This window comes from Crocodylus siamensis, chromosome 5 (genome assembly GCF_052110815.1).
Source record: "Crocodylus siamensis isolate JL-2025a chromosome 5, ASM5211081v1, whole genome shotgun sequence".
In the NCBI taxonomy this organism is placed as follows: domain Eukaryota; kingdom Metazoa; phylum Chordata; order Crocodylia; family Crocodylidae; genus Crocodylus; species Crocodylus siamensis.
Window position 1 is genome coordinate 15,216,360 of NC_143399.1, and position 11,436 is coordinate 15,227,795.

Consider the following 11,436-nt stretch of genomic DNA (forward strand, 5'->3'; position numbering starts at 1 on the left):
GATACTGATACATGTGATGCTCCAGGCGCTTTAATTAGCATAGCTCTCAGAGCCATGCCAATTAAAGCATACCACCCCTGCCCCTTTGCCTCCTGGAGCACACCTATACATACCCAAAGAGCCAGGATGGACTTCTTTCTGAACCATGTACTTGGGACCTGGCATGGACTGTTCCCCCTCCCACCGGGACACAGTTTGGACCGTCTTATTCTCCCATGGATTCTATCATCCTTTGGACACAGCACAAGGCACCATACTCTGCTCACTATTAAAAGCATTCTGCTACCAGTGAATGCAATCCCCCTGTAATCCACATGGTAGCTGAGGGGTTCAAACCCACCTGAGAATGCTTGATGAGGTGGTTTTTAATCTTAAAAAAATACCAAATTTGCACAAGCAAACTATTAAAACATCTGGGCTGTAAAGACAAGCACTCAAAAGTTAGCAGAAACAATTGCAAGTACAACCTTACTTGGATAGTTTTTGTATTATCACATGCCCTTTTTTCTACAGGGTTTTTCATTTTCCAGACTTGAAACACAAGGGGATGGTAGCAGAGATGACCATAAGGCTGATGTTTCCTCCTTTAAAATGCTTCTTTCAGTAATTTCAGTAACTATCTTTAAACATAATTCTTTTGTATGTGGTAGAATCTTTCTGTGGAGCAACAACAGCAATTACATATCTATATTTATTATCTTTCACCGTTTTTAATAAAAAAATTTTATAAAAATGTCGACACAAAGTGGTTTGGTCTCAAATATACTGCAAGACCGAACTGTGCATTAAATATGTGAAGGAACTACTGTATTGTAACTGAATTCCTGGTCTGGTAGCAATTACTGTGTAAATACATTAAGGTTACTAACACTTCTGGGCACAAAAGTTGCACCTTTATTTTATCTGAGAGCCGCGTCTACACAAGACATTGCACAGTTGTTACTGTGCAACCATTTAGTACTTGCATACACAAGTACTAAATGATTGCAGAGTAACTTGAACGACCGTACTGCACAGTAGTAATGAGCTACTGTACAGTCAGTGCCTTGTATAGATGTGGCCGGTAAGTAGAAATTATTTTTCCTTGCAACAAGTTCCTAGTCCATTTTACAGAAAAATTTAGAGATGATAGTAGTCACTGCACGTATTTAGAAAGTATTACATTAGGACTTACCTTGTCCTATATCTTTTCCGATGAGGCTGATGAGCTCTGAAGTCCAATGCGCAATGAATTAAAGTGTAAACACTCACATATTTAATAGTACCATTGAAATAAACATCACTACATTAAAAACTTCAAAAATGCATCTGCAAATGCTCCTAATATAAATTAAATATGAACTAAAAGTAAATAAATTTAACATTAAGTAATGCTATAAATAATGATAAATGTGTTTAGTGTACCTTTGAGTCAAAAATGCCTTAAAAAAACAGGTAAGTTTACAGCTTATCACCAGTACTTAATATACCATTGCCATGATTTTTTAAAACATTAAATCTACATTTGACAATTCAAAATGATTTTTGGCCACTTAACACTTCAATGTAAGTAAGTAAAATGGGGGGGGGAGGGTGTCCATGATGAAGTCCAAGTTTTATTTCTCAGTAAAACTCCTTTGATTCCCAGCGCTGATAATGCAGCTCTTTTCATTACCTTAATTTTAAGTGCTTTTTTTTTTTTTGTTTTTGTTTTTTTTTTTACTCGTCTAGATATCCATTTTGCGAAGGCTCATTCTGCTGAAGGAGTCTCTGAGGGAGAAACAAAAACCAGTAAAATAAACACACATTTTCCATGGAGAATGAAAAAGCCTTCGCTACCCTTTAAAAGCAGTTCTGTGCCAAATGAAGTTGCTTTGCATTTTTCCGAGAATGTTACTGACCTGAATGTTTCAGCCTGTGTGCGCGGAGGGGACAACCACCTACATCCTATTGAACATAAGTCCTCAAAGGGCTTTACTTGAAGCAAGCACTCTGCACAGAGAAACTGCATCCAGAAACAAACGTAGGTGACTGACCTGGTCAGTAACCATCTAGCCTAAAAGAGTTCAGAGAGGGAATACTTGGAGAACATTTCACAATCAACCCCAAGAGACTTAAAAAAGTCACAATGTTAAAAATGGAAGAAACAGCCATCTTTTTGTAGCATGCAGCGAGTAGGAAGAAATGCACTTAAGTCCAGCAGTTATTTGTGATGGAGGTTTAGTAAAGCGCTCTGCTAGGAGCAGTTTACAACCCGCTGTATTGCCCTGTTGCTGCCCAGAGCACACACACACAAGGACACGAGAGATACGGGCTCCTCACTCTGAATGAGTTGTGTAGGGAAGTGTTAAAATCTATATTTGTATAAATAACAGTTGCACCTGTGGAGCTGAATGTGTGATGAGCTGAATGTGATAAGAGAATCAGTATTCCTAGCTGCTCCTTTTCCTACTCCTTAAAAATGCACACTGGTTCAAGATTATAGGATGTGAAAGCTAAGTTAAGTCCATAGCACAATTTGTGGGGATGCTGCTCTACCCAAACTGGCTACTAAATCACTGCCAGCATTATAATGTCGTTGTTGTTACCCTTCCATCTATTCAACGAGCCACAGAGGACACAGGAATGACTATCAGGATATATTCAGGAATTTCCAAACTTTCCTTCAATAAACAAGCAACTGACACCACTGGAGCAGTATCTTCCTCAGATGCAATATTTTGCACAGTACATTTTTGACCATAAACACACTACAGGACCTTATTAAAATCAGCTTTCACTCATATATCACATGCTTAATGTAAGGAGGCCCTGATCTGCCTGACAAAACCATGAGTAATAAAGAGGGATTTGTGTTTGGTCCCACTGTAGAAGGGAAATACTCAAGGTTCCTTCCAAAAGCACGTTTCCCGACATGGAAAACATCCTCCATCCTCTTAATCCAAAATCCCTGCCTTGCATTTGCAAGTCCTCACCACAGAGATCATTAGCAACAGCCCAAGATTCCCTCACGGCCCAGTTTTAGGTAGGGAACTGGCTCTATGAGGTGGAGGAATGATTATGAGGTTATTACGACAGGGACGACAGAGGCCACCTTACAGGACTGGGGGAACAGGCACTGTCTGAAAAACTCATGCAGGAAAACTGGCCAACCAATACATCCTGAAATCCAAGACTGACTGGGGAGGGATGAAAGAGGCAGCAAATAAACTCATCTTGAAAGATCTGTAGTAATGAAAGGGATTTAAAACCTTCCCTGGAAAAACCTCCATTCCCATTTCTACTTCCTCTTTACACCAGACTGACCCTGCTGGGTTTGCATCCTACTTGTGCTATGCAGCTACAGCATAAAAGTCACACCCACCTATGGCAAGCAACAGGCAGCACAGCCTTGTACAGCTGTGGGATCTTCCTGTTAATCAAGGGCTGGAGAGCTTCTTTAAGACGGTGGTAGTTCCTCTCAAGCTCCCGCTGATACTCCTTTTGGTCTGGGCCTATCAGGCTCTTGTTCTTGCGCAGTGCATCTTCGCACCTAGAAAACAAACCCCAGCAGAGCAAATGGGATCTGTTAATTGACTGGGGTGAGAGGATTTCATTCCCTTCTCCTGGCTGAACACCTGATCTCCTCCTCTGAGGTGCACTCAGCTTCCCTGGCTCACCAGGGAGTTGCCTCTTCAACTGCCATTTTATTTATAGACTTGCAGTTCCTCTCTAATTTTACTTTTTTCACCTATTACATTTATACTCTGTGAAGAGGAGCTGGAAAGCTTATCCCCATCTAACCATTTTCAGGCCAAGGGGGTTTAAAGATGGATGTATCTATTCCTTCCTCCAAGAACAGATTACCCAATAGTAGGCTATTAAACTCTGGTGTTTTGAAATATGTAAATTAAACAAAATGGGTATGAAAAGAATTGATAATCTCAATGTGTCCCATTAAATGACCAGATGCCAATGTATCTTTTAGCATGGAATAGGTAGGAATAATTTTATTTCGATTATTTTTCTAAATTATTTAGTGTTCCTGAGAAGGGTTGAATTGAGAAGGCAATTTAGAAAGGGTTTCAGTCCTTCAGAGGAATCAGCCAATTGTGTTTCAGTCTTATTTTGGAGAAATCCACTCCAGGTAATTCAGTCTTCCTGTCAATTTAACAGTGTGTCATTTCTGCAGTCAGGTGTTTGTCTGGGCCTATAGTGGGAGGGATGGTTTTTCAAATGTGGACATGTGTTCACGAGGAACTCAGCAAAAAACACCACTTCATTTCATATAAAGAGCCATGCCTAATGGCTTCAGCAACTTGAGAGCTATAGTCCCCGAGGCAAGAAGGATGTAGAGGACATATTCTTTAAACGGCCTGGATCCTTAAGCTACAGCAAAAGGTGCTATAATCTTTGGCTACATTAGCAAGCATATTTAACAGGTCCTGGATACTCCCCTATATTACTGCATTTCACTTTGATGCGCTGAAAATAAAGGTCTTTGGAAAGCATGAGGACAGTGCTCTTTACCTTTTTGTGAAGTCTTTGAAACAGAGCCGTAGTTTGTTATGGTGTCTGAAGAGCTTTGGATCATTGGGTATTTCAGACAAGAAAACCTGTGCAACTTCTAATGGTCCCTTTAGAAACAGAAGAGAAAATAGTAAGTTTCTGTGCACTGTCTGAAATACTTAGCGGAGAAATGTCTTGCTTGTAGAAACATTCATAAAATGCAAAATTCCCTGAGAGAATCTTTCATGATGAATTGCACTTTCAAAGTACAAAGTAAATCACCAACTGCCATGAAAACTGGAGGTGTCCGTTGTCCTCAAGGTAAATTTTTACAATGCAGTTTCTCACTTCGGGAAGCTGGCTATAAAAATGCATAAAGCTCCATGTTTGTTTTCTCTCGGCTGTTTTGAGATCACATCTGCTCAACTGACACAGACCAGATGCTTACCGCTGCAAACTGACCCAGCAGGTGTTTGCAGGATTGCAGTCAACTTGGGATCTGTAACAATGTTGTGATTTTCCCAATTTGGGCATTAGCAAAGATTCTAGGGGCAAAAAACTTCCAGCAGTCTCTACCTCTGCAATTATATTGCTTTAAATTTCGTTGATAACACACAGACCCGAATACAATCCAGTTCGTGCGCTCTCTGCAAGGCTAACCAAAGTGAGAAACAGCAAAACGTCATTATTGCCACGCTTCTGAATACTGACAAGGACCGGTGAGACGGGCCACCTTGACTTATTCCTTTTGCTGCTGCTGATGCAATCTTTTGGGCAGTGCCAAAGATTGCAGAACTGTGAAAATACATATACCAACTGCTCAGGAACTAACTTTAGCATCTAACTTTGCACCTACTGCTTGGGCTACAATCCTAAACTCAGCAGAAGTGACCTTGACACTGAGATGGGGGTTACAGCAAACTATTTGCCATCTCAGAGAAATGTACACTGAGCGTGTATCAGTGGTTTTGTTCAACTGTGCTTTTCACCAGTTCAGGCACAGCCATACAAGCAGAATTTCACAGGCAGCAACTCTTTTAAAAGCACCCCACTCTATAGGACAGCTGGTTTTAATACAGGGCATAACAACTAACCAGAGAAGAAAAGGTACATTTGTGCTGAGGCACATTAGGGAAGCATTTCCACAGCAAGACAAGGAATAAGATCTCGCTGTAACCTGACAGCAATTTAATTTCTGCACTGCTAGATTATCCCTTATTACCAAAGATGCCCACTCTTTGCAACATAGACAACTGCCCTAGCAAACATCTTGGATCATAAAGTTTCCATCCATTTCCTTAAAAAGAGAACAATTTAAAAAATGAAACTATCCTTGTTATTGACAAGGCACAAAGGCAGGCTCAGCCCTGTACAGGATGGAGGAAGGCTGCATCTACTACACTTGACCATGAAAGTAATCATTTGTACTGGCGCTTCCTTGAGAGAGGAATAGCAATGGTAGGTTTGTGTCTACCAGCAACAAAACCCAGCAGATTAGTTCTGACTACTTCCTGCAGGGGCAAACCTTCAGATTCCCTGATGCTTAGACTAATGTTTTCTATGTGCTCTTCGTTGTCAGGTAGGACCCAGGCTTATATAAACAATTAAAAAAAATCCTGGCAAAACAGCTTCACGGATGCTATTTCAAAAGGGGGCCTAAGCTTCAACATGCAACTTGTTGGGTACCAGGCAACATCCAGGGTACTTAAAGCATGATGAAATGTCACTCACCTGATTTACCGTTGTGCCGACTGAACCCTGAAGCACCATCTGGAGCATCTTTGGATCTGCTGGATCTTGATGAGTTGCAAAAGCCAGTTCCTGTGTTTTTTTCTGCATGTCCTCAATGGCCACTTCAATGGGAGTCAAAATGATCTACACAGACAAACATCAGGCAGGAACAAAGAGACTTTTATCATGGCCAGGATTTTTTAAAAGAAGTGCCTGCAGGTAGGCTCTGAGGGCTTTAACAGAATTGGAAGCGACTTAGGTTTCTTCTTGCCATTAAAGAAACTGCTCTAGCAGAATGTAACTCATGCCCCAGCAGGGCCTACTTTTATATCAGTTCAACAGGACTGATTTTGAAATGATTTATAGTCCAGCTGGTGCAAAAAGCTGTGCAGGTCCACACTGACTGCAGTTTAAACCAGGTGGGGTTTAGTTTAGTTTGATCAGAAGGTTTGTGGGAAAGCAAAATAAACCTCTCAAATGAAAACAGCTTGTGTCCCCATGTAGGGTTCTGCCCTGGGGTTTGATTTAGCTGGCTCAGTTCTGGACATAAACAAGGCTTCATCTGGATTGAGGTCCATTGTCTAGGAATTCCTCTTGCAATACTCCTAAGGAATGGAAACATCTGAGTCTGACATGTCAGCCAAGCAATGGAAGTGCAACTCCTAAACATACTTGGCCATTTGGAAAGCCCCTGGAACCTGGATCAAGTTCGTGGTTCAATATTTGTAGCAGAGCTTCCTGAGGGACGTGAATGCTCATAACACGGGGGAACTGCTAGTGAGGACAGTGAATTTATGAAGTGACAGGCAAAAGTTTCAAAGTGATGATGTGCATAACTTGGGCTGGGTGAGTGAGGCACCAACTCTGGGTTCTGTTTTAGAGCAGGTGCAAGAATAGCACCTACACTGTTGCTGCCCCAACTGATGCCACCACCGTCCAGAATGCAAGGCTTCTTAGTTACGCCCCTGATGATGAGTTTTTTGAGTGCATTGAGATCTGCTGATGACTAGGTGCTATTAAAACCTAAGGATTACTATTATTCTGATTAGGGCCTGCACACAGAACACTTGCACTAGTGTAATTTACAATGGTTTTCTACACCAGTGCAAGTTACACTGGTGTCTGGAATGGACACATGCACAGCCATTCCAGAACAAGTACACTGGTGTAATGTACTCTGGTATAATTTTACCCTGGTTCCTAGGGTAATTCTACACTGGATTCAAGTGAATTATGCCAATATAGGACTGTGCATCATGTCCCTGCTCCTTCTTTAGACTGGTAGAAATGTGTCATGTCAAGGCTCTTTCTCTGTCCCTCACAAATCATTCCAGTTAAGGAACCCTTTCTAATGTTTTCATAAAGCAAATAACCAGCCATTCACCCAGCTCCATCTTTGGCACATAGCCCGCCTGATGAAGCTTGCTACGCACAGCGGTCAGCAATGGAAAAGTTCATGACCATACTGTAACATGTTATGTTATGTTACTATTTTCTTACTACACAGCACATCTCCCCCAACAGTGGCTGCCATTCAAGATTTACAATCAACAAGGGGCACAGGTCTCTTACCTCCTCTTTGTGGATGACATTTATTCTGGTTTTAATGTAAGGGAAAGCATGTGATGTAGTCAAGATCGTCTTCCTCTTGAACTGCTCATGCAGCTCCCCATGTGCCCGGCCATCCAGGGTGAAGGGCGTGCAGTACATGAAACGCCGCAGGTTATAGTTTTTGTCAAAATAGGTTATCCTGTCCTTCATCTCATACGTGTCAAAATAAGGTTCTACATAGGTTATTTGAATGTAGGCCTGGAACCAGAAAAACATGCTGACAGGCAACCAAGGCTAATGCCAAAGGAAGCCACAACACAAAGAGAGAATTCCCCTTCCTGTTGTCTAGGGGCACACCCCCCAACCTGCCTCCAAGAAACGGGACTCTTCAGTCTTCGGGTCACATCCAGGTGCTTCAACTCACTTCTCAATCTGTCCTTACTCAGAGGAAACTCCAGTTGGTTTTAGAGGGAGCTGGGGGTGTTTAACAGCTGCTCAGTCACTCATGGTGTGGGGAAATGTTGCTGCTTCCCTCCTCTCCAGAAGAGGGGGGTGGGAAATCACCCCCACTTGCAGACCTACTCTCCACCTTCTCTCCTGGCAGAGATCTGCATGGAGGGGCAGATCTGGACTGAATGAGGGAGGAGCAAGCAAACTAGGGACTGGAAAATGGAAGAAATATGTAATAAGCTGCCCTCCCTTTCTTTGTAGAAATTATGCAGAAAGGCATATGCAGCATCAGGCTATGGGGGCAGAAATCTTTGCAGGGGGGAATACTGGCAGACCATGACCTTCCTCTGATCTCCTTAGGGCTTGGAAACAGGTCGTGCAACCTACTCTGCTTTCCTCTGACAGAATGGTGCCGGGGACATCTCCAGAAGGGGGCCCTCCTGGATGTGCTGTGGCAGGGAGATGGATCCAGCCCAAGGTTTTCCCTATCGTACGTTCAATACTCAGCAATGGTTTACACACTGCCACGGTACCTTCTAATCTTACCTTGTTAGGATCTAGTTTTAATTTGTCTACAGGGTTAGAGTCTTTAATCACTTCCACAACATCTTCACCAAACCGTTCTCCGTAAAACCCCTGAAAGTGAGAACACCACACTGAAAGACCATAGCAAATGCTGCAATCACAGATGAGGAAGGGGGTAGGACAGATCCGGGCAAATTCAATACGGGTACAACTCCAACTGCCTTCAGTAGGAACCATGCCAGGGCTGGAGTTGATCTTCTGAGTCAAAGGGAAATAATCAGCTGTTTCAGGGGATACAGAAAAAACCCTGGAAGCTAATCAGGCTCTAGATCCTTTCAGTCTCATATACTGACCATCTGGTTTTGGACAAGTCTGACCTTTTATGTATCTGAACCTAACTGAAAATTGGGCTCAACACAGGATCTGTTTGAAAACCTTATGCTGCATCAGAACGGGACGCTGCTGGATTCAATAAACTGGATGTGGGGGATGTGGCAAGAGAACAGGAATGTCCAGACTCTAATCTCACAGCTTCATTCCATCACTGTGGCGCCTGAGATCAGAATCTGAGCCCAGAGTTTTGCCCTTCATTTCTTCAAGGAAGATGTCTGGATAACTGAAACTCAGGGTCTGAGCACACAATGCATTTACACCAGTGCACATTACATTGGTTTAAATTACACTCGGATCTCAGCTATCAAACAGTAACTGCTCGCCATGAACACTGTCTCCGTAGATGATGGGAAGCATTAACAACTTACTTGTCTTGAGCAAAGGATGAGAGTGGGCAGGTGACACAGGGATCTATTTTTAACTAAAGAAGTCCTCATACCAGTTCAGGGGCTTATTTTGTCCACCTGGTCCTGGATTACACTGGGGTAAGTGTACTGCATATCCAAGCCCTAATTTTACAAACTGTATTTCAAAGTCATTTTAGGTGCCTGCCCCATTTTTGTGCATCTAGTCTGATATACACTAAGGGACCATATTTTCCACATCAGGGTAGTAGGGAAAACTCTAGCACTTCCTGAAAATCAAATCCCTATTATTTGTCTCAAGTTTTTTTCAAGCATGTTTAGTTCAACTGGCCACATTCAATCTGCAAAAGCATGCAGAAGACTTCCTAGCCAACCGAACTAACAGCTTAGCCAGGGGAGACAAGTAACAAATACTCAGTTTTCATGGGTATTTCAAAAGAATGTCTGAGTGGGCAGTCAGGAAAAAAAATTAAATTAAGTACTAAGAAAGGGGAAATGTCAATGTAGAAGAAGTTCAAGAAGGAGAGAGGAATGACTGGAATACCAATGTCAGTGAGGCTTGCTGGACTAGCAGATGGCAATGCAGTACAATACACCAAGGACTTGGAAAGAACGTGTTGAGTTTTGGCATCTAGTTACAGGACTGAGTGAAGTTATTACTGTTTGGTGTCTAGTGGGAAAAGTGGGAAGGCCTTTAATCCCCTTCGTAGAGGCAGGTGGGGACGCCAGTGGTAGGACGGGCCATATCAGGTCAGGAATATGGTGCCATGACCATTCTTGGCAGTGCTAAACTACTGAGGCAATTTACTGCAGTGACCTGTGCTGCCCATTCTGTAACATGGCCATTTTGGTCCATACCGAAGCCTGGAGTCAGGCTCCAAGAGGCACAGGGAAAAGTCCCACTTACTGCCTTGGCAGAGTGATTTTAGTTCAAACCACAACATGCATTTCGTGCAAGACTCCAGCTTTTAAGAGCAGAATTGCTAAAGTGCAATTTACAAGTAGAAACTTTGGTCAGTCGTGACAATCTCACCTCCAGTCTATGGGATATTTCCGCCAGCTTTGTTATGGCAGGCTCCTTGTACACAAATTCTTGCTCGTCTAAGTCTCCAAATTTAGTGCCGTAAAAGCCAACCCGGAAGTATGTACCAAACATCCGCTTTCCATCCTACGTTTGGAGAGACATGAGGCATGTCAGTAAGCAGGCACAGTCACATATGCTGGCAATTTGCACAGATGCAAATTTGCCCCTAGGTTTAAACTGAATTTATGCAAAAAGAAAGTAAAATAAAATAAAATAAAATAACTGCAACTGGGGTAGTCAGCACTGAAACTCAAATACCAGCAAGCTGACAGCAAACTAACAGCATGTCACACAGAGCAGTGAAGGCCTGACCGTGCAGTGAGTTTTCTCTCTGGAGGACTCTTAACAGAGTCAGGAGATTCTGGGAGACATTTCCCAGGGAAAGCTCAGTGCAAGATCCTCAACAGGCAGACTATTCATAGCTCCAGTGAGGTCTAGTGAACTCTGCAGATATCAACCAGCTGGTTGCCACTGGCTTCTAGAGTTAAGGAAACCACTAAGGCACCAATCCTGCAATCTTTACCAAAAGGCATGCGTGGCTCCACACAAGAGCTCTACCTTTCACAGACAACTAATTGCAGGAAAGGGCCTAAACCAAGACGTAAATTATACAGTGATTTTAAAAAGAAAATGCTTTTTCTTAACAGCACGTTTAACTGAAACAGTTTTTTCTCTTGGAATAAACTCTAGGGCCAAAGTCACTCCTGGGGAAAGCAGTTGCAACTCTACTGACTTCGCACTGCTTCCATTTACGCCAGCTATGAATTTGGCCCACAGAATGGAACAGCTATAATAAATCAGAAACGTGCGGATTTTTTTTTACGTAAAAAATAAGATTGAAAGAGAGGAAGAGAAACATTGTTTTGAAAT

At 42.5% G+C, this 11,436-nt stretch overlaps 1 protein-coding gene across 4 annotated transcripts in view; it reads right to left on the reverse strand.

Moving 5' to 3' along the window:
- Nucleotides 1-992: 992 nt before the first annotated feature.
- The window catches only part of DOCK7 (dedicator of cytokinesis 7), a 156,459-nt gene continuing 146,015 nt past the window's right edge, over nucleotides 993-11,436 (reverse strand). For 3 of the 4 annotated variants that reach the window (XM_090049422.1, XM_090049421.1, XM_090049418.1), the window contains 7 exons: nucleotides 10,516-10,650; nucleotides 8,746-8,835; nucleotides 7,771-8,007; nucleotides 6,199-6,342; nucleotides 4,489-4,595; nucleotides 3,344-3,511; nucleotides 993-1,749 (listed from right to left, as the gene is read on the reverse strand). In XM_090049422.1, coding sequence (XP_089905548.1) covers nucleotides 1,707-1,749; nucleotides 3,344-3,511; nucleotides 4,489-4,595; nucleotides 6,199-6,342; nucleotides 7,771-8,007; nucleotides 8,746-8,835; nucleotides 10,516-10,650 — 924 coding nt within the window. In that variant the 3' untranslated portion in view covers nucleotides 993-1,706. The remainder of the gene's footprint in view (nucleotides 1,750-3,343; nucleotides 3,512-4,488; nucleotides 4,596-6,198; nucleotides 6,343-7,770; nucleotides 8,008-8,745; nucleotides 8,836-10,515; nucleotides 10,651-11,436) is intronic. The other variant, XM_090049419.1, reaches the window with a different exon arrangement.